Source organism: Notolabrus celidotus, chromosome 14 (genome assembly GCF_009762535.1).
Source record: "Notolabrus celidotus isolate fNotCel1 chromosome 14, fNotCel1.pri, whole genome shotgun sequence".
Taxonomy (NCBI): domain Eukaryota; kingdom Metazoa; phylum Chordata; class Actinopteri; order Labriformes; family Labridae; genus Notolabrus; species Notolabrus celidotus.
In genome coordinates, this window is record NC_048285.1 from 30623438 (window position 1) to 30645850 (window position 22413).

At 44.1% G+C, this 22413-nt stretch overlaps 1 protein-coding gene and 1 long non-coding RNA gene across 2 annotated transcripts in view; one reads left to right on the forward strand and one right to left on the reverse strand.

The window, feature by feature from the left end:
* Positions 1-22413, forward strand: part of ryr1b (ryanodine receptor 1b (skeletal)) — a 77640-nt gene that overhangs the window by 29813 nt on the left and 25414 nt on the right. The window contains exons 29-80 of the mRNA XM_034700981.1: positions 941-1149; positions 1239-1585; positions 1975-2110; positions 2237-2397; positions 2489-2651; positions 2756-2842; positions 3077-3303; positions 3393-3837; positions 3918-4487; positions 4600-4800; positions 4896-5007; positions 5092-5238; positions 5336-5609; positions 5705-5822; positions 5953-6085; positions 6328-6422; positions 6528-6663; positions 6744-6927; positions 7032-7143; positions 7267-7387; positions 7481-7650; positions 7754-7974; positions 8193-8283; positions 8465-8605; positions 9188-9351; positions 10100-10178; positions 10266-10355; positions 10511-10651; positions 10780-10857; positions 10961-11036; positions 11122-11245; positions 11326-11441; positions 11535-11602; positions 11812-11933; positions 12234-12283; positions 13524-13584; positions 13696-13822; positions 13912-14020; positions 14103-14184; positions 14454-14584; positions 14684-15004; positions 15113-15353; positions 16380-16467; positions 16561-16653; positions 18641-18811; positions 18926-18985; positions 19076-19210; positions 20311-20423; positions 20532-20628; positions 20716-20822; positions 20913-20964; positions 21094-21174. Coding sequence (XP_034556872.1) covers positions 941-1149; positions 1239-1585; positions 1975-2110; positions 2237-2397; positions 2489-2651; positions 2756-2842; positions 3077-3303; positions 3393-3837; positions 3918-4487; positions 4600-4800; positions 4896-5007; positions 5092-5238; positions 5336-5609; positions 5705-5822; positions 5953-6085; positions 6328-6422; positions 6528-6663; positions 6744-6927; positions 7032-7143; positions 7267-7387; positions 7481-7650; positions 7754-7974; positions 8193-8283; positions 8465-8605; positions 9188-9351; positions 10100-10178; positions 10266-10355; positions 10511-10651; positions 10780-10857; positions 10961-11036; positions 11122-11245; positions 11326-11441; positions 11535-11602; positions 11812-11933; positions 12234-12283; positions 13524-13584; positions 13696-13822; positions 13912-14020; positions 14103-14184; positions 14454-14584; positions 14684-15004; positions 15113-15353; positions 16380-16467; positions 16561-16653; positions 18641-18811; positions 18926-18985; positions 19076-19210; positions 20311-20423; positions 20532-20628; positions 20716-20822; positions 20913-20964; positions 21094-21174 — 7778 coding nt within the window. The remainder of the gene's footprint in view (positions 1-940; positions 1150-1238; positions 1586-1974; positions 2111-2236; positions 2398-2488; positions 2652-2755; positions 2843-3076; positions 3304-3392; positions 3838-3917; positions 4488-4599; positions 4801-4895; positions 5008-5091; positions 5239-5335; positions 5610-5704; positions 5823-5952; positions 6086-6327; positions 6423-6527; positions 6664-6743; positions 6928-7031; positions 7144-7266; positions 7388-7480; positions 7651-7753; positions 7975-8192; positions 8284-8464; positions 8606-9187; positions 9352-10099; positions 10179-10265; positions 10356-10510; positions 10652-10779; positions 10858-10960; positions 11037-11121; positions 11246-11325; positions 11442-11534; positions 11603-11811; positions 11934-12233; positions 12284-13523; positions 13585-13695; positions 13823-13911; positions 14021-14102; positions 14185-14453; positions 14585-14683; positions 15005-15112; positions 15354-16379; positions 16468-16560; positions 16654-18640; positions 18812-18925; positions 18986-19075; positions 19211-20310; positions 20424-20531; positions 20629-20715; positions 20823-20912; positions 20965-21093; positions 21175-22413) is intronic.
* Positions 14237-15420, reverse strand: LOC117825255. Its single transcript, XR_004633819.1, has 2 exons — positions 15073-15420; positions 14237-14984 (listed from the first exon to the last, which is right to left on the reverse strand). It is a non-coding gene; the product is annotated as an uncharacterized LOC117825255 (long non-coding RNA).

Consider the following 22413-nt stretch of genomic DNA (forward strand, 5'->3'; position numbering starts at 1 on the left):
TTTAACCTTTATTTAACCAGGTGAGTTAATTGAGAACCAATTCTCATTTGCCATAACGACCTGGGCGAGGAGGCAACACAGGCGGCATGACAATAAATAAAAGACAAAACAAGAAACAGAGAGGACATACAGAGAAACCTAGAGACAGAACAATACAATACAAAAATATGACAGCAGTGAACAACTTAAAAGCAATTTAAAAGCAAGTGCAGTGATGTTGAGTTATGGGGTGCATTAGTTTTTTGAAAGTTGCGAGTGGAATGAGAGAGGTCAGCTTTAAGGATTGTTGAAGGTGACTCCAGTCATTTGCAGCGGAAAACTGGAAGGAGGTGCGACCAAAGGAGGTCCGGGCTTTGGGTGGGATGAGTTTCATAAGGCTACTTGAGCGCAGGCTACGGTTTGTGCTGTGAAGTTTGATTAGTGACTGTAGATATAACGGGGGTTTACCAATCTGGGATCCTCGGGCAAAGAGCTACTTTCGGTCCCAAAAACTCGTCTGAAAACAAAGGGGGGACAAGTGGTTTTCAGTCTGGGCCCCCTTAGCTGTGGAATGAACTGCTGGAGGAAATTAGGTTGGCGGACTCTGTGCTCTCTTTTAAGTCATTGCTGAAAACAAACTTTTATTGGAGAGCATTTCCTGATTTTATTTGATCAAGGTGTCTTGCACAGGGTCCTGCTTTTATTTTGTTTTTATGATTTCATGTTCTTTTAATAGTTAAGACACTTGCACTAACTGTATGGCCTTTTAAAATGCTCTTTATTTTGCACATGTCCTTAGAGGCATTGTAATGCACTTTGTAACATAGGTTTTGAGAAGTGCTCTATAAATAAAGATTATTATTATTATTATTAATAGTCATGTTTACTCATTAGTAAATGTTATCTCTTTGCAAACATCTTCTACATAAATCTTTACCCCTGTGTGTGTGTTCCCCCTCAGGTTTCATCCCGGTGTGTGCCTTGGGTCTGTCCCAGGTTGGAAGGATTAATCTTGGTCAGAACGTCAGCAGCCTGCGCTACTTCGCCATCTGTGGCCTGCAGGAAGGGTTTGAACCTTTTGCCATCAACATGAAGCGAGACATCACCATGTGGTTCAGTAAGAGTTTGCCACAGTATGTGCCTGTACCTACGGATCACAACCACATTGAGGTAATAACTGAGACACACTTTCGATTTGTGTGCATGGAGAACTTAAAAGCTGGATTACATGTGTTGATGGGTAAACTTGTCTCCTCCAGGTCTCCCGTGTTGATGGCACTGTGGACACGGCTCCATGCCTAAAGCTCACCCATAGGACATTTGGGTCTCAGAACGCCAACACCGATATGCTGTTCCTGAGACTTAGCATGCCTGTCCAGTTCCATGAGACCTTCAAGATCCCAGCAGGCACCACCCTTCTGACGCGTGCCCTCACCATACCTGAGGAGGAGGTCATAGTGGTGGAGCCCGACTCAGAGTTTGAAGTCCTGAAAAAGTCTGCCAGCCGCAAGGAGCAAGAGGAGGATAAGAAAGAGCCGTCTGTATCGAAGGAGCTCTCTCTGGAAAATGAGAAGGACACCATGTCAGAGAAGGGGAAGAAAAAAGGGTGAGTCTGGCAGGTTGCCTCTTTAAAGGAGAACAAGCCTGCAGGATGTTAAAGGTGCAGATTATTATGTGAGAGTTTATCCATCCAAAACAAAACATGGGTCAAAGAAAAGCAACTCAGCACTGCTAATTAAAACTCCATACAGCTTCTTGATTTGCTGTCAGTTGGGATTATAAATCCACCTGCATTAAGTTGCATAATACTTGATATTAAATCACCCATGGTGTCCTAAGAAGCATTACATTGGTGCTGTATCCAGCAAAAGAAAGACACTGGTTTTGCATTTTGTGTTTTCATTGAAGTTCTTCACAGTTTACATGAATATCAGAGTCGTCTGGTGCAGCACTAAGATTCATTTCTGAACAAAAGTTATCTTCTTTGCACATTAGCTTCTTTTCCAAGGCCAAGAAGGTTGCAATGACCCCTCTTGCGCCTCCTCCTGCCCCTCCAACGGTGCCACGTCTGGTGGAAGACGTGGTCCCTGACGACAGAGATGACCCTGAGATCATCCAGAACACCACCACTGTAAGCTCAAACGCTCATGCTAATGACTGATCATGTTGATTCAACTGGGCGATATCTCTGAGCTTGCTAGACAACCTTTAAATAAGTGCTCTGTAACAGTCGTGTGTGTGTGTGTATTTCTTTCAGTATTACTACTCTGTGAGGATATTTGCTGGGCAGGAGCCCTCTGGTGTTTGGATCGGCTGGGTCACCCCTGATTACCACCAGTTCGATCCAACCTTTGACCTCACCAAAGTGCGCAGTGTCACTGTTACTGTGGGAGATGACAGAGGCAACATACATGACAGGTTTGTTTTCATCACATGAGCAGTAACAGTATTTTGAAACAGAAGGACTGAGATTGTAAGAAGTAACAGAGCTACTGCTGTTCTTTTTCAGTATAAAGCACAGTAACTGTTACATGGTGTGGGGAGGGGACCTGGTCAGCACTCAGCAGACCCGCTTCAGCCAGGAGGACATGGTGATTGGCTGCTTGGTTGACCTTGCAACAGGTCTCATGACCTTTACAGCCAATGGGAAGGAGGTTAACACCTTCTACCAGGTGAGGATGCCTATTTTTGTTTGTGTCTTTGGCATTTCACTTCAAGTGAGTCAGCATGAGTTGTGTACGATTCACAGGGATTAAACCAGAATTGTTTTCTTCAGGTGGAGCCCAACACCAAGCTGTTCCCTGCTGTCTTTGTTCAGCCCTCAAATCAGAACCTGGTGCAGCTGGAGTTGGGCAAACTCAAGGTCAGGAACTACTTTTACTCACACATATTAAAACCTGTTTTCACTTCTGATTCAGCTTCTCCAAATACCTTTCTTAAGATATAGCTCATGCCTTTCCCCTGATCCTGAATAAGAGTTACAGAAACTTAGGCATTAAAAGAGAAATATGTTAGACATCCTTTAATTTCTCCTCCTTCAAGCCCTTCTGTGTTGCACTTTTTCCTATAATTGTCTCTTGCTCTTTCTTGCTCTCAGAACATCATGCCAATCTCAGCCGCCATGTTCCGTAGCGAGCGTATGAACCCCGTCCCTCAGTGTCCCCCCAGGCTGGATGTGCAGATGCTGACCCCAGTTATCTGGAGTCGTATGCCCAATCACTTCCTCAACCCAGAAGTGGGTAAAGTCAGTGAGAGATTGGGTTGGATGGTGGAGTGCACTGAGCCTCTCATCATGATGGCTCTGCACATCCCAGAGGAGAACAGGTAAGAGTGAACAGCTGGATGCAGTGATATGTGTTATTTAGGTTTCTTTATCATCTGATCAGTTTGTGATTCTCTGCCTGTGTTTTTAGGTGTATTGACATCTTGGAGCTGTCCGAGCGTCAGGATCTGATGAAGTTCCACTACCACACCCTCATGCTCTACTGTGCTGTTTGTGCACTCGGCAATAACCGCGTGGCTCACGCCCTGTGCAGCCACGTGGATGAATCCCAGCTTTTCTATGCCATCGAGAACACCTACCTGCCCGGACCTCTCCGCAGCGGCTTCTATGACTTGCTCATCAGTATTCACCTTGAGTCTGCCAAACGGGCACGCTTGGGAACCAACCGAGAGTTCATTGTCCCCATGACCCAGGAGACCCTGAGCATCCACCTCTATCCTGATGCAAAGAAGGCCCATTCTCTCCCAGGGGTTGGCCTCACAACCTGCTTACGCCCCAAGCTGCATTTCTCATCCATCAACTTTGTCGGCACAGACCCTGACCTGTACACCATCAGTCCTGTTTTCCCCCTGCAGGTAAGAGATGAGAGAGGTTGGTTGAAACATGTGAAGACATTTGAGTTTCCTTTTGCTGATTTTGAATCATTCCATTACAGGAGCTGAAGACGAAGGGAATCAGCATGTTAACAGAGGCTGTGCTGGATGGTAGTCAGGCTATGAGGGATCCAGTAGGAGGCAGCGTGGAGTTCCACTTTGTTCCAATCCTGAAGCTTATAAGTACGCTGCTTATTATGGGCATCTTCAACGATGAAGACACCAAGCACATCCTCAAGATGATTGACCCAAGTGTCTTCAGCGGGAAAGAGGAGGAGAAGGAAGAGACACCTGAGGAGGGTGGAGCTGCTGAAGGAGAAAGCGGGGAAGCCGAGGAGGAGGAGGACAAAGACGAGGAAGAAACCGAGCCTGAGGACGAAGGGGTCGGTGACGAGGAAGAGGAGGAGCTAAAAGAACTGGAAAAAGCCGAGCATGAGGAGGGAGAAGCTGAGCCTAAGGAGAAGGAGGAGGGAGAGGAGAAGGAAGGAGAGGCCAAAGGAGGAAAAGTGGATGGAGAGAAGGCGGAGGAGGAGAAGGAGGCAGAGGCAGTGGAAGAAGAGGCAAAAGAGGAAGAGGAGGGTCTAGAGGAGGGATTACTCCAGATGAAGCTTCCAGAGTCTGTCAAGCTGCAGGTCACTTCAATATTCAAAGACTATTTGCTCTATCTGTTCTCTGCACAGCATCATGTCCATGAACTGTCTTAAATCCTCCGCCGTCTTAAACTGTTCTTTCTAACATTCACAGATGTGCACGCTCCTGCAGTACTTCTGCGACTGCGAGCTGCGTCACAGGGTAGAAGCTATTGTGGCCTACTCAGACCAGTTTGTCCACAATATCCAGGACAACCAGCGTGTCCGTTACAACCTGTTGATGAGAGCCTTCACCATGTCGGCTGCTGAGACCGCACGACGGACCCGGGAGTTCCGCTCACCACCACAAGACCAGGTACTGGATTATTGCTTCTCATCTTTTCATCATGCATAACTAGATGAACTAAAACCGAAACAACATGCTGATGGGATTTTTTTTCCCCCTCAAAGGTTCTTTTGCTGACAAACTTCAAGAATTGTCCAGAAGAGGAGGACTGTCCGGTGCCTGAGGAGGTGCGGGACACTCTGGGAGAGTTCCACAACGACATCCTGCTTCACTGTGGTGAGAGGTTTTACTCTGTAGGTGTCACTGACTTTTATGTTCAATCTATCAGATCCTTAATGATGAGTTGTGCTTTATATATAGGTATACATATTGAGGAGGAGGCCGAGGAACAAGAGGTGGATACCTCACTCAGAGGGAGACTCCTCAGTCTGGTTGACAAAGTCAAGAACTTTCGAAAGGCACCGGAGGAAGAGGAGAAGCCAGAGGTTGAGGAGGAACCTAAACTAAGTAAGAGGAACAGACTTCTCTGACAGACTTCATTAGTTGACAATATAAGTATGAAATCCTGCAACTTGCTTCCCCTCTCTTTGCCCACATCACCAAGGCACCCTTCAGGAGCTGATCTCCCACACCATGATTCACTGGGCCCAGGAGTCGTTCATTCAGAACCCTGAGCTGGTGCGTCTGATGTTCAGCTTGCTCCACAGGATGTACGACGGCCTTGGAGAGCTGATCCGAGCGCTGCCCAAAGCCTACGCCATCAATGCCGTGTCTGTTCAGGACACCATGGACCTGCTGGAGTGTTTGGGGCAGATTCGGTCGCTGCTCATTGTTCAGATGGGCCCAGAAGAGGAGCGACTCATGATTCAGAGCATCGGGTTAGTGTTGTGACCCAATGAGCATCTGTTGCTGTGATAAGGATGAAATATGAGATGTGATGTACTGAAACCATCAATCTGACGTGTGTTTTTAGGAACATCATGAACAACAAGGTGTTCTACCAACACCCCAATCTGATGAGAGCTCTTGGTATGCATGAGACTGTAATGGAGGTGATGGTCAATGTGTTGGGCGGCGGAGGAGACTCAAAGGTAACTCAATCAACATTTTATTGAATTGAGAGGCTATTTTGAGTCCTAAATGTGTCATCAAAGTGTGCATTGTTATCATATCAGCCTACAAATAGCAGAATTAACCTTGACATACTTTTTCTCTCTCCAGGAGATCCGATTCCCCCAAATGGTGACCAACTGCTGTCGCTTCCTGTGTTACTTCTGTCGTATCAGCCGACAGAATCAGCGCTCCATGTTCGACCACCTGAGCTATCTGCTGCAGAACAGTGGCATCGGCTTGGGTCAGTCTCAGCCACTTCATGATGTTTGGTTATTTCTAAAAAATAGAACTTGTCTTTATTAATTCTGAATATTTAAAAAACGAAAAATTAAATCATCTGAGCTGCCGACATCATTAGAGACACGTTCAGTAGAGAACAAAGCTGTTTTCATGCATGGGACAACAACAAAGTGATATTCCTTTTGCAGGTTTTGTGCCTCCAGAATGCAAAGAACAAACCCTGTTTTTATTTCACATCTGCAGGCATGCGTGGCTCCACACCTCTGGATGTGGCTGCAGCTTCCTGCATTGACAACAACGAGCTGGCCTTAGCTCTTCAAGAACAGGAACTGGAAATGGTTTGAGAAGTTTAAATGGATAACAAGAAAGAACAACATGAAGCATTAAGTGTGCTTGTTAGCTTATAATGTGTCTTGGTGTCCTTAACATGGGTGGTGATGTAGGTGGTGACGTACTTGGCTGGCTGTGGACTGCAGATGTGTCCAATGCTTCTTTCTAAAGGCTACCCTGACATCGGCTGGAACCCCTGTGGAGGAGAGAGATACCTGGACTTCCTGCGCTTTGCTGTCTTTGTGAACGGTTAGCGCCCTCATACTTTGACTCTATAGTTTTGAGATGTGAGTGGCTGTCACTAACATTCGTGCACTTGCTCCTCACAGGAGAAAGCGTTGAGGAGAATGCCAACGTTGTGGTTCGTCTGCTCATCCGTCGGCCTGAGTGCTTCGGCCCTGCCCTGAGAGGAGAGGGTGGGAACGGTCTGCTGGCTGCCATGGAGGACGCCATTAAGATCTCAGAGGATCCAGCAAGAGATGGACCCACTGTCAAAAAAGACAGACGCTTCATGTAAGTAATGACACAGAAGTTATGAGACATCCAGTATGCACACTGTTATTTTTTGTACTCCAAAGCTACACTTGCCACAAAAAACATGTCTTCTTTATTAATAGGTTTGGCGGTGAGGAACAGCACGAGGAGAACCGTGTCCATTTGGGAAACGCCATCATGTCGTTCTACTCGGCCCTCATCGATCTGCTGGGTCGCTGCGCTCCTGAGATGCATGTGAGCAAAACTTGCTTTTCACACCATTAATTGCTCCACAGCCTCGAGGCACGGCCCCTCAGCATGTGGTCCATGAGTCGTGATTTGTCTCATACAGCATGTCTTAAACGCTTCTATCCACAGCTGATCCAAGCAGGCAAGGGTGAGGCTTTGAGGATCAGGGCGATCCTTAGGTCTCTGGTGCCGATAGAGGACCTGGTGGGAGTCATCAGTTTGCCCGTGCAGATTCCTGCTTATGGCAAAGGTTAGATTCCCAAAGTCAAATCATGCATGGATGCATTATTTGGTAATGTTTTGTGACTGTTCACTTCTACATGCTATTCTCTTAAAACCACAGAGGGTCAGATTATTGAGCCGAAGATGTCCGCTAGTTTTGTGCCGGACCACAAGGCCTCCATGGTGCTGTTCCTTGACAGAGTGTACGGTATCGACAACCAGGACTTCTTGCTCCATGTGCTGGAGGTTGGCTTCCTCCCTGACATGAGGGCAGCAGCCTCTCTGGACACAGTGAGTAGGAAAAGACAGGAAAACAGAGTCAACTTCAGACATGTGACTTTTATAAAGCGCAGCATTTATTACAGATATTGTTTCTGTCATCCTCTGATAACAGGTCGCTTTCAGTACAACTGAAATGGCCCTGGCACTGAACCGCTACCTCTGTTCAGCTGTTTTGCCTCTACTCACCAAGTGTGCCCCATTGTTTGCCGGAACTGACCACCGGGCCATCATGATCGACTCCATGCTCCACACCATCTACCGTTTGTCCCGCGGCCGAGCCCTCACCAAGGCTCAGAGGGACGTCATCGAGGAGTGCCTCATGTCACTTTGCAAGTCAGTACTGATCCTCATTTTTTTCTGGAGAGAGAGTTTTAAGCACATTTTAGATTTTTATTAATTGAGCTTTTAATTAACCAGGACATCCATGGGGATTCCAGCAGAATGGCAAAATAGTTAACATGAGGAAATAAAACACAAGACAGTCAATGCCTGACATTGTGCTCAATGATAAAGAAATAACACCCAATCCTGAAACGTGATGTCATTCACAGGTACCTTCGACCCTCCATGCTGCAGCATCTGCTTAGACGGCTTGTATTTGATGTGCCTATCCTTAATGAATATGCAAAGATGCCTCTCAAGGTTTGTTTGCTTATACATCATATTGTGTCAAATATATAGTTTGAAATAAAGGAAGTTGAACTTAATCTACTGGATCTGTGCTGAAATTGCTGACAGATCAAACATAGATTAGATTGCATTGATTGTTGCATTTCACAACAGTTATATTAAAGTTCCACCTTTTTATTTCCTTACGTTCCAGTTGTTGACGAATCACTACGAGCGCTGCTGGAAGTACTACTGCTTGCCCAACGGGTGGGCTAACTTTGGGGTGACCTCAGAGGAGGAGCTGCATCTTTCTCGTAAACTGTTCTGGGGAATCTTTGAGTCTCTGGCTCACAAGGTGAGCGATGAATGTACCGATGTCAACGTGTTAATACTGTACAACTGGAATGAATTGTCCAACTCCATTCGATCTGCAGAGTCCCTCTCTACTTTCAAAAGACAGCTAAAGACCCAGCTCTTTAGGAAGCACTATGCACTTAGCTAGATTGTTCTCCACTGTTGTCCCCAGTGGCAGATCATGTCTTCCAGCTACAATTGACTCACACTGTCCTGCTCTACTCTGGGAATCTGTGTTCAGGTCTGGAGTGACCCAGCACTTGGTACTTTGGTCATTATTGTGGTGATGTTAATTGTTGATGATGATAATGGAAGGTCTTAAATGGTTTGGTTGCTTCATTGTAGATGTTCCTTATTTACTTTTGTGCATTGCCTTTACACTGCTTGGCAGTACCTGCACCCAAATTGAAGCACTTTGTTACTCTTACTGATCTTGTTTCCTCTTGTCTAGATCTTTGCTTGTGTTGTTCTTGTTCTCGTATGTACGTCGCTTTGGATAAAAGCATCTGCTAAATGACATTGTAACATTGTAACATTGTAACTGCAAATGGTCAAGCTTCTCTCATGTCTTTCCAAATTCTAGAAATTTGACGCAGAGCTCTTCAAGATCGCCATGCCTTGCCTCTGTGCGATCGCTGGAGCTATCCCACCCGACTACGTGGACGCCACCTACTCCTCTCACACTGAGAAGAAGGCCTCTGTGGACGCTGAGGGCAACTTTGATCCTAAACCAGTGGAAACCACTAAGTGAGCAGGAATTAATCAGCACAGATGTCACAATGTCACAGTTAAAGCTGCAGTTGGTAGGATTGGGGTAAAAAAAAAAAAGTACTTATTTTGTGCTGTGTTTGGCAAAAAAGTCCTAACACTCATCAACAGCCATCATTTAATAAGGTATTTTGAGATTATTGGTGAAATCACTGTATTTCCTATGCCTCTGTATCCAGCAGTGTTCAAATTCAAATCGCTCCCGTCAGCTCTGACCAATCAGAGCCAATCTCCTGATTGGTCCTCCTACATTGTCCTGATTGAGTGTGCACTACGACCTGTTAGTGAGCAGGGCTTACAGGAGCAGAGAGGGGTGTAGTGAGAGAGAAATCTGGTGTGGAGGGGTAGTGTTGACATTCGAAATCTCTCCTTGAACTGATGTTTATTCCAGGACTATCAACAGCAGCTTTAACTAAGGAAGAAACAGCATAATAAGGATGTGATGCACAATCTTGGTGTTCATTTAAAGTTCATTAGTGAAAGATTTTAATTCTAAAAGAGTCCAAACTTTGAATCTTGAAAAATCTACCAGAGTATTTAACTCCAATGAAAGATAACTGTATCTGTAAAGATTCAAAGAAAGGTGAGGTGACACTATGCAGGAACTTAATTTCTATAATTGTCATGCAGGCCACCTGAAGGTAATAAGGCTGCCTTCATTTAGAATGCAGATGATACTAAATGTAATTCATGACCTGTAATTAATCATAAGTTAATTTATTCATAGCACCATCATCCCGGAGAGGCTGGATGCCTTCATCAACAAGTTTGCAGAGCACACCCATGACAAATGGGCCTTTGAAAAGGTCAGTTAGCAAAAGTTTTATTATATTACTTGAAATGCATGTGATTCATTTGAAAGTTTTAATACTAATGGTTTAATCATTTTTCAGATTCAAAACAACTGGACCTATGGAGAGCTGTTAGACGAGAACGCTAAGACTCACCCGATGCTCCGGCCGTATAAAACCTTCTCTGAAAAGGTAAAACCTGTTTCCTCAAAATAAAAAACACCACCACACAGGTACTTAAGTCTGAAGGAACTATGTATTACTCTTAATGCTCTCCTGGGAAAGCAAGCAGTGTGAAAACTCTACTCCTGTGCCCTGTTTTAAAATTCCTTGCTCTCTGTTTCAAGGACAAGGAGATCTACCGCTGGCCAATCAAAGAATCTGTCAAAGCCATGCTGCAATGGGAGTGGACCTTGGACAAAGCCAGGGATGGGGAGGAAGAGGTTGAGAAGAAGGCTGCAACTCGCAAGATCTCCCAAACTGCTCAGGTAGAGGATGAAAAAAGCTTCTTTTTTGAAGCAGTGTTTTGGAGAAATTGACCTCCTGCATTTCTTAAGAGAACCCTTACCCTTGCATGGAAAAGCACTTATCTGTATGGTGTGTTCTCTGTCCTCAGGCTACGTATGATCCCAGTCATGGATACAACCCTCAGCCTATAGACATCGCAGGAATGGCCCTGTCCAGAGAGCTGCAGGTAAGAATCTCTCTCTGTCTTTCACAGCACTGAAAGGTCACTTATTTACTTTGAACACTTGTCAGAAGACAGAAGATTAAAATGTCTTACCCAATCCAAACAGTCTATGGCTGAGCAGCTGGCTGAGAACTATCACAACACCTGGGGCAGGAAGAAGAAACTGGAGCTTCAGGCCAAAGGTGAGCGGGATTAAGACTTGTTTTTATTGATGGTTGCTTCTTTGTTGTTGTTCAATTAAAAAAAGACCTTCTCCTCTTCTGATAGGCGGTGGCACCCATCCATTGCTTGTGCCTTATGACACCCTGACGGCCAAAGAGAAGGCCAGGGACAGAGAGAAGGCCCAGGACCTGCTTAAGTTCCTCCAGCTCAATGGATATGCAGTGACAAGGTGAGCAGGATGTTCTTTTATCATTCTAATACAAGCTCTTTCTTTCATTTTTTTACACCCTATTCTCTCTCCATCCTCAGGGGGCTCAAGGACATGGAGCAGGATATTTCCTCCATTGAGAAGCGTTTCGCCTACGGCTTCCTGCAGAAGCTTCTGAAGTGGATGGACATCGCCCAAGAGTTCATTGCTCATCTTGGTGCTGTGGCTTAAAAGATTAAGACTTTTGATGGGCATTGCACTTCACTTTCTGACTGATATCTGACTTATTCTAATGTCCTTTGTATCACAGAGGCTGTGGTTAGCAGCGGTAGAGTGGAGAAGTCCCCGCATGAGCAAGAGATCAAATTCTTTGCCAAGGTAAGTGGCTCGATGCGTTTCTGGGTTGTTTATATATAGAGATTTTTAGCTTGTCTGCCTGTACAGGAAGGCAGAGGTCATGAGTAGTCCCAAAATGTTATCTTAAACCAGGAGACATTTACAGTCCCTTCAAAAAATGCTTCAAAAAATCACATTCTTGCCTAAATGGGTGTTTTAAAGATGGATCCTCTTCGTCTGTCCTATTTTAGATCCTCCTGCCGCTGGTAAACCAGTACTTCAAGAACCACTGCCTCTACTTCCTCTCTACTCCTGCTAAAGTCTTGGGTAGTGGTGGACACTCCTCTAACAAGGAGAAAGAGATGATTGCCAGGTATGTGCAGTAAAAGGTCAGAAAATGCAGTTCAAGAGACGTTTTAGCTTTCTCTCTGTCTCTCTGTCTGAATTACAGCCTTGAGCTCTATACTATGTACCTTTCCTTGAGTATAGCACTTTGGAGGTGACAATGTCTGTCTACTCCCTGGTCCATGTCTCTTCATCTGTCTCCTATTGTGCAGTATTCTTTTTCCCTTGACCTCCCTTTTGCTTTCTGTGTCCCCTGGAACATCTCTCCTGCCCTGTTTTGCCCTTACCGTCCTCTCCCTGCGTTTCCTCTTTTCTCCTTCTACCTCAGTATCTTCTGTAAGTTGGCTGCTTTGGTGAGGCACAGAGTTTCCCTTTTTGGTAAGGAATCTGCATGGTGGCGTTAAGCCCTGTCGCCATCCCTGTCCATTTGTATCTGTTCTCCTGTCTAGTTGTTTTAATCCTTCACTTCCTTTTCCTTCCTACCTTAACATGTATATACAAATGTCCTCAACACAACATCACCACATTTCATCCATCACTGCTTTCTGTCTCTGCTTTCTGGATCTCCTCATCTAATGCTTCCCTCTCTCTTTAGCACAGCTTCTGCTTGGCTTTGGTGTTTTGCAACCTGGGGCTAGATGCATCAAACTGTGTTTTTGCAGATGCATTGCTCATAAATCTGACTCCAGGTGTTTTCAAAGTTGTCTGTTTTGCTTTCAAGACCCAGACTCAGATTGGTACGAATAACTGAGGGTGATATGAGCATGAATACAGTATCTATAGACAATACTGTACTTGTAAATAAATGAGGCAATATTTATTATTCTTACAGTCAGTCAGTCTTATCGGGACACTGGTCATACTGAGACTGTCTGCGTCCTTTAGCTTGCATGGTCCAGTACCAGATGGTATACTGTAGCAAGGATCCAATAATACATCTGATCCAGCTCCAAAGAAAGTCCTCCAAGATGCTCTTCTTTTTGGCTTTTCTGGTTTTCTAAATTAACTTCTAAAAATGGAAGAAAGTGGGCATTCAGTCCGGCAGAGAACTCTGGATGGTGAGCGATGCAGACTGAAGCCGTACTGCAAAAAAAAAGAGCTTTCAGACAGCAAAGTAAAGCACTGAAATATTTCTAATTGAGCGTACAAGTACACCGACATAAGTGTCAGGGTTGGGGTTTCATAAAAAGAGTGAAGTTATGTGATAGAACTGACCCTGTCTGCAGTTTCTGACCCCTGTGACTAACACAATAGCTATTGACCTCATTTAACCCCACTTCAGATAAACAGAATCATCCCTATAAGAAATGAAATTAAACAGAGAATTTTAAAACATTAAGCAATGTAGTTCAACTGTCTCATTATTACCAGCATAAGAAATCTCAGTGATATAATATGATATGTCTGTGATAAAAACAGTGAATGGTTTTCTGGTTGTTTGGAGTTTGATCATTGTTGTGTAACACGCTGTGTCATGAACATTTGCCCTGTTTTCTGTTTAAAAGCAGTCTTAAGATGAACTCTTGTGTTGTGAATAAATCTGCTCCTTACTGAACTCTGAGCTCTCGATGAGAAGCAGAGTCAAACCTGACAACACGTCTTTGTTGTTCTCTTTCAGGAACAGATGCAGGTGCAGTGGTTAACTGTCTGCACATCCTCTCACGATCACTGGATGCCAGGTAACTCAAAATCTGTTTATATCAAATCCCCCAGGGCAGAGAAAATAGAATCAAACTCTCCGACGTTGTTTATATTGAATTGTGTCTCAACTATTCCTTTGTGTTTTCAAGAACCGTTATGAAATCCGGCCCTGAGATCGTGAAGGCTGTCCTGCGTCAGTTCTTTGAGAGTGCTGCGGATGACATTGAAAAGATGGTTGAGAATCTAAAACTGGGCAAAGTGTCCAGTCGAAACCAGGTCAGAGACAGTTCTGCTCTGCATGATTTCATATTCTTGTTCATTTTTCATGTGAACTGATCTCTGTGTGTGTGTGTGTGTGTTTACAGGTGAAGGGTGTGTCCCAGAACATCAACTATACCACCATCGCCCTCCTGCCGGTCCTCACGTCGCTGTTTGACCACTGTGCCCAGAACCAGTTTGGAGATGATGTCATATGTGAGTGAAGTTCATTATTTGTAGCTCAGTTACTTAAATGTACCCTAAGCTAATGAAAGACTTCTCTTCTTTTCATCCTCAGTGGACGACTTGCAAATATCCTGCTATCGTTTAATGTGCAGTATCTACTCTCTTGGCACGGTGAAGACTCCACATGTAGAGAAGTGAGAAGAGGCTGTGATTGATTATGAAAGATCTGAAGTCTGAGAACAAGTCTCCTTTACCAGTCTGTGTTTAATTCATGTTCAGTTTGCAAGTCAAGTCAAATAGATTCATGCAAAAAGGATTGTGATTGTACATCATTCAACGCCCTTCATCCGTAGACACTTCGAAAAGATCTAGAGGAGACCTTCACAAGGAAAATGTTGTTGTATTGTTTACTTTGCATCATGAAAACATTTAATTTTGAGGATGTTATTTTTGTCCTGTGCAGACAGCGGCCAGCTCTTGGGGAGTGCTTGGCTCACTTAGCAGCTGCGATGCCAGTGGCCTTCCTTGAGCCAGAATTAAATGAATACAACTCGTTTTCTGTCTACACCACCAAGACTGAGAGAGAGAGATCCAGTGGGTTTCCATGCACTTCTTATTTTTCAACATTATCTTCACATTTCATTTTGTTTTGCATTCCAAACACATGACTTTACTTCATCTCTCCTTTCTTAGTTTTGGGTCTTCCAAACCAAGTCGAGGAGCTGTGCACTGATATCCCAGAGCTGGAGATCCTGATGAAGGAGATCCATGACCTGGCTGAGTCTGGAGCTCGCTACACAGAAATGCCCCATGTGATTGAGATCACCCTGCCCATGTTGTGTAACTACCTCCCACGCTGGTGGGAGAGGGGCCTGGAGAATTTCCCTGAGCAGGAAGGCCAGCTCTGCACCTCGGTCACCTCTGAGCAGCTGAACCACCTGCTGGGTAGCATCATGAAGATCGTGGTTAATAACCTGGGTATAGATGAGGCCTCCTGGATGAAGAGATTGGCAGGTCAGTTCGTCTTTTTTTGGCCATCATATTCCATTAATAAAAACTACTGCTCCTGTGCTAACTCCTACCATTCCTGACAACTGTTCCTGTCTCTCTCCACTCGTCCAGTGTTCGCACAGCCCATCGTCAGCAGGGCTAAACCAGAGATGCTGAAATCCCACTTCATCCCCACCATGGAAAAGCTGAAGAAGCGCACTGGGAAGGTGGTGGCAGAGGAGGATCAGCTGCGCATGGAGGGCAAGACAGAGGTGGACAGTGAAAATGGAACCATCAGAGATGAGTTTGCGGTGCTGTGCCGGGACCTGTACGCACTCTACCCCTTACTCATTCGCTACGTGGACAATAACAGGTACTGTAGCTTGACTTACAGAGGAGAGGATGAATGTGGAGAACACTAAATAACATTTGTGCTCTCTAAATTTCTGTTAAAGGTGACATATCATGCAAAATCGTCTTTTTAATGGTTCTCTACCTGAAATATGTGTCCCTGTCTACAAACCCCCCAAAATGAAAAGAATCCATTCTGCCCCTGTTCTGATTTCTCCACCTTTCTGTAAATGTGTGCTGAAACGAGCCGTTTCAGTGTTCAGTGTTTTTCATACGTCACAACTCCATCCGGTCTGTAACAGGAAGTCAGAGCTCGGAGCTTGTTCAGCCCATAGACTGTATAAAATACAACTCAACCCCTCCTCCGTTTTTCATTCCCTGCACACATGTGTGCTAACAAGGAGCTTAGGAGGGAGGCATGCTAGTTGTTGGCTGTCTTAATAAACACAAAGGTCGGTTTTACTCCCCACGTCTGCAGATTTGAAGATCTAGTGGATGATTTTTATTTATCATGGTAAAGTGCTAGCGCTAGTTAGCATAGCTACATAGCTACATGTTCGTAGCTGTAGCTGTGTACCAAGACACACGTCGACATACTGACAAATAAAACAACAAGGAACACTAAATCTGTGACCAATGGTTCAGAAAGGTCCTGCTGCAGGCGCCTCTCCATCAGGATCAGATTCTGGATCAGATTCAGAGGGTTGAAGTAACGCGGGTCTGTGAGCAGCCGACATGTAAACATTAGATCAATGTGCTGGAGAGCCAAGGCCACACCCACTTCCTGAGGGGGGCGTGGTCAGAGAGCTCATTCTCATTTAAAGGCACAGACACAGAAAACAGCCTGTTCTGAGCAGGGCTGAAAAAGAGGCGTTTACAGGCAGACCAAAATCTGATTTCACAGTGTTTTTCTGAGCAATAAACTTTAAGGACATGTTTTAGGGACCTCTTAGACCAATATATTTTGATGAAAAAGAGCACAATATGTCACCTTTAAATTTAAGTCCAACTAGCTGAAGTGTGAGTCTACTATTGTTGTTGTTTTAAGGGCGAGGTGGTTGACCTGTCCAGACCCAGATGCAGAGGATCTCTTCAGGATGGTTGGAGAGGTCTTCATTTTCTGGTCAAAATCTCATGTAAGGTTTTCTGTATTCTGAGTTTTTTTAAAAACTTCTACTGTTTTTTATTTTGTTGTCCTTTAAACATTTCCTCTCTTTTTGTGTTTAAAGAACTTCAAAAGAGAGGAGCAGAACTTTGTGGTGATGAATGAAATCAACAACATGTCCTTCCTGACTGCAGACAGTAAGAGCAAGATGAGCAAGGTGAGAGTGGACGAGAATAGATCCCAAAGTAAAGCGTAGTTTGATACTTTATTTAATGTTTTATCCACATCTTTTCATTTCTTAAGTAGTAACTCATTAAGAAACTAAACTCTAATAATTAATATTTCATTAACACCACCCATTCCAAGCAGGGAATTCCCTTTTAGTTGTCCCTGATAAGATTGTGAGGTTAATTATTATTCTGTAAATAGAGTTTTAAGCTATTACTGATAGACCTCTTTTTCCAGGACATTCAGTGGCAGTAAATGCTGATCAGGTAGTCATAGGAGTGTTGCTAACTGTGTTTTCTCCTTGTATCCTGGGTCGGGTTTGGACGCTGGGCCTCTAGGCCGGAGATGGAGAGGTTAGACTGTGTTTGTGCACGAGCGCTGTGCTGATCGCATGGCACCCTGGGTTTTTGGGAAACATTTCATCAAGCTCTCTCATGGATTATACACACTTACACACAGACCTCTAATATTCACACACACACATGCACAAAAAACAGGTTTTAAACACAGTTTCCATCAGGGGAGAAACTCACCATGACAGTATCAGTAATGTCACAGAAACGTCTGTTCACGGGTAAGATGATACTGTTCTGCAGATTTAGTTGAAAGTTCTTAAAATCCAAAATGTTTTCTGTGAGTGGGACATATTTGTTATCGTTAAGTCACTCTGATGTTACGATATTTGGAGCGAGTGTGTGTTTGCAATGTGTGTGTCTGTGTCCCATGTGTGTGAGTAGGGGTCTGGAGTGGCTTGATGAAAGCTCTTTGCTGTAGACCGTAGTGGCCTGTGAGGTTTCATGGTGCTCGGTTGAGCAGTTGTGTTCCTGATTTTGGAGTTTGCACTCCTGCAACCGTGCCCCATCACCCCTGTTTTTTCTTTAGATGGTCCCTGTTGGATACAGTTGTGGAGCCCATGCTACTGTGCCACCTGTTGTGTTGAAATGTTGTTATTGACGCTTGGATTTCTTTCAGCTTTTGTGGTAAAGATTCCTGCACTGGACTCTTCTCTTTTTTATCTTTATCATTGGCTTTGTGTTAAGTACCTGTGTGCACCAAAAAGCCATCCTTTGCTGTAACCATTATATTATCTATCAACAGTACATGCGACTAGCTGGGTCTATATGAGGGGGCTGAAGCTAGCTGGACATTACTGGATAGCTGTTATCATTCTTACTAACTGAACTCGCCCCTCCATGTCTAATTCATTGACATCATTAAATTGTTAGATTATTAATCACTGTTTGATGTTTTCTTCGTGGTTGCTGTAAGATAAATAAGAGAACCTCCTTTCCTTGGCTTTCAGATGGGCATTGCTGTACAATGTAGTAAGCTTCTGTTACCTGATCATCACAGTGCTTCCCTTTCTGCCCTAAGAGCATTTCACTCTCATATATATATACATACATACATACATGCACACGACGGGCAGAGAGGGCGCTGTGAGGCCAGACAACAGTCAGTAATGAGCATTGGCAGCCTCAGGACAGGAGTGTGTGAGAAGAGCTCCAGGGCGATGGAGCTGAACCCTTTAAACTTGTGCTGTTCTTTGTGCTGTCCAATGGACAGGATTTGCCCTGTCTAGCCACTGCACTACTAACAGTGAGGCTGCATTGTGTGTCACCACTGTAGCTGATGCAGCAATGAAGCACCTGAAACCCCCACCAAGATGTCAATGTTTACAAGAACACGTAGTTGTTTGTCTGATTTCAGCTGGTGAAAAAATAACTTTCACTGAGCAGATTTTTCTTTATGAGCATGTTGTGATTTGTACAAAACCGGCAGCTGGTTCCTGCCACTTCACTGAGTCACTTTGCTGTCTCTTTTTTGTGTTAGAAGTAGTCTTACTTAAATCTTTGTTTGTTTGATATTCACAAATGCCTCTGATGTCTCAAAAACATTGTCTGAAAACAAAAGTTTGAGGCATAGAGGCTTGTAGATTACCAAGGACAGATCTGAGCTTTCCTTTCTCTCTTTAGTCCGGAGGCTCGGAGCAGGAGCGCACCAAGAAGAAGCGGAGAGGGGATCGCTACTCCGTGCAGACCTCCCTGATTGTAGCAGCTTTAAAGAAGCTGCTTCCCATCGGCCTTAACATGTGCTCTCCTGCAGACCAGGAGCTCATCAACCTTGCAAAGATCAGATACTCACTGGTACTTTGATGTGTTTGATGCAAACTTGCTGATTGCATCTCATCGAAACAAATCTTCCATTGCTTTGATTTTTTTTTAGCAATGTCCTCTGAATCCTCGTGTCCTTACTTGCAGAAAGACACAGATGAAGAAGTGAGGGAGTTCTTGACCAATAATCTTCATCTGCAAGGCAAGGTGAGTTGACAATGAATGAAAGCAAAAAAATACATATTCCTTTTGTAAATATCCTGAAGTACATCATATTTATTTGACCCTCGGTTTCAGGTTGAGGACCCAGCCATGCGCTGGCAGATGTCTCTTTACAAAGAGATGGCTGGTAAGGCTGAGGATGCTGAGGACCCTGAGAAAGTGGTGAAAAGGGTACAAGAGGTGTCTGCTGTCCTGTACCATATTGAAGTGGTGAGTTAGACACAAGCTGAAGTGCTTCAAAGAAAACACATGTGACTGTTAATGCATTGAACAAATCGATGACTGGACGAGGTAGAACTTTCTTCAGTTACACAAAGGAAAAACTGAAATGATTGTTTTTGGAGGAAGAAAGGTTAAAGGTTACTGCTCAGCTCCAATCTGCAAAGATGAAATGTTCAAACCAAGCCAGAAACCTTGGTGTAATCTTAGACTCAGACCTTAATTTCAGCAGCCACATTAAGACAATTACAAAGTTCGCCTACTATCACCTTCAGAATATATCAAGGATTAAAGGACTCATGTCTCAGCAGGATGCAGAAAAACTCCTCCATGCATTTATCTTTAGCAGACTAGACTACTGTAACGGGGTCTTTACAGGACTCCATAAAAAGTCCATGAGACGCCTGCAGCTCATACAGAATGCTGCTGCTTGAGTCCTAACAAGGACCAGAAAAGTAGACCACATCACTCTAGTTCTTAGATCTCTACACTGGCTTCCTGTCTGTCAGAGAATAGACTTTAAAATCCTGCTGATGGTTTATAAAGCACTGAATGGTTTAGGCCCAAAATACATTGCTGATCTGCTACTACTGTATGAACCATCTGGACCTCTGAGGTCATCAGGTACTGGTCTGCTTTCAGTCCCAAGAGTCAGGAGGAAACATGGTGAAGCAGCGTTTAGTCATTATGCACCACATATCTGGAACACACTCCCTGAAAGCTGCAGGTCTGCTCCAACTCTCACCTCTTTTTTAATCAAAGACTAAGACCTTTCTATTTGCCACTGCCTTCCTATCTTAGCTCATTTTAACTCACTTTAAATACAAATTTAAAATTTACTTTTAATATATTTCTAATTTTCCTTTTATTTTCTATGTTTTATTTTAATTGTGCTCTGTTATGCCTGTCTGAATGTTTCCAATGCTTTTAATGTTTTAATGTAAAGCACATTGAGTTGCCCTTGTGTATGAAATGCGCTATACAAATAAACTTGCCTTGCCTTGCCTTGTATACAAGGTGCAGGCATGTTAATTTGCAGCCTTTTTGTTAAAGAATTTAAAATGTGTTCACTCTGACTTTTCTTGCTTTAGACTGAGCATCCCTTCAAGTCAAAGAAAATGGTGTGGCACAAGCTGCTGTCCAAACAGCGCCGCAGGGCTGTGGTGGCCTGTTTCAGGATGACGCCCCTTTACAACATCCCCACGTAATGATACCCTTAAAAAACATCTAAGCAGATAAAGAATACACAGGATGCTGTAAATGAGCTTTTGCAACCTTGCTGAGTAAGTCTCAATGATCCCTGCACTCTCAGGCACCGGGCGACCAACATGTTCTTAGACGCCTACAAACGCAACTGGCTAGAGACCGAGGGTTACTCATTTGAAGACAAGATGATAGATGACTTATCGGTAAGTCCTCTTTGCATTGATTTTCAACACATAAAGTAACCATCAATGGAACATCATGGTGCATGTTTTCCCTTATTATTAAATTAGAAAGCCCTGGAAGAAGAGGAGGAAGAGGAAGAAGAGACAGAGACCAAGCCTGACCCCCTTCATCAGCTGATTCTTCATTTCAGCCGAACAGCTCTCACAGAAAAGCTGTAAGAGCATTTCGCTTCCTTTTGTGATGCTCTGTTGTGACCTGTTTCATGGGACACTCACTGACTCCTCTCATGTGTTGTCTCTAACAGTAAACTTGACGTTGACCATCTCTATATGTCATATGCTGATATTATGGCAAAGGTAAGACGATCACTGACCAGCGTTCTAGGAGCACAATGTCATGCCTTTAGCAGATATCTCTAGTTCAACATGCTTTTGTTTGAGACTGTGTTGAACTCAAGTCCCTGACTTCCTGTTGTCTCCCTCCAGAGCTGCCACATTGGTGAGGATGACGAAGGGGGAGATCAGGAGGGGGAGGAGCCAGCCTTTGAGGTGCGGCAGACAGAGATGGTATGGGGGGACCAGGGGATGGGAGACAGGGGACTCAGCGAGGAAGCAACTCCCCACGCACTGAGTGACCACACCATGACATCACACTCGGCACATCCCCCCACCCCCACCCTCTTATTTCTCTTCCTGTCTTTCTCTTGTTCACTCACACCACTTGTCTCTTTCCTGCTATGGTGGACTGACCTGTGCATGCCTTTGCTGGACTCAGCCCAACCCAACAGTCGGATCCGTTGTGGACTCAATTTGTTTAAGTTTCTAAACTGCATGACTTGAGTGCAGAGAGATGGTGCAGCTAAAGACGACAAAATCAAACCGAGGTCAAAAACACTGAGTCTTTGCCAGCTGTTTAATTTCAAAATCACAATTTCCAAGCCTGATGTGTCTCTGAATTTTAGTGGCCAATTAACTCTCCACTTTGAATTACTGCACCTCAGCATGGTGCAGCATATGTACTCACTTACCATACTTATTAATTACAGCAGCAGTTGAACACACATGTACCAACTTCTTAACGTTGAGTGAAAATTGGCATTACTTAACTACTGAGCTTAAATCATAGGAGACAAACTAACTTCACCCGCTGGATGACACTTTGATCAGAGTGCTGCTGTAAAATAATCAATAAGAATCAAACACTGAGCTACAAATTCAAAAGCACAACATCTTTAGTTTATCTGATGATATAGTTCATTTAAACATCATTTACAGTTGTGCTCATAAGTTTACATACCCTGGCAGAATTTGTGATTTTTTGGGCCTTTTTTCAGAGAATATGAATGATAGGAGAAATATGTTTTTTTTCACTCATGGTTAGTGGTTGGGTGAAGCCATTCATTGTCAAACAACTGTGTTTACTCTTTTTATACAGAAACTACCCAAATGACCCTGATCAAAAGTTTACACACCCTGGTGATGTTGGCCTGATAACATGCACACAAGTTGACACAAACAGGTTTGAATGGCCAGGAAAGGTAGCCATCCTCACCTGTGATCTGTTTGCTTGTAATCAGTGTGTGTGTATAAAAGGGCAGTGAGTTTCTGGGCTCCTGACAGACCCTTTTTATCCAGTGCTGCACTGGCATTTCTGGATTTCTGAGTCATGGGGAAAGCAAAATAATTGTCAAAGGATCTGTGGGAAAAGGTCATTGAACTGTACAAAACTGGAAAGGGATATAAAAAGATATCCAAGGACTTGAGAATGCCATTCAGCAGTGTTCAAACTCTATTAAGAAGTGGGAA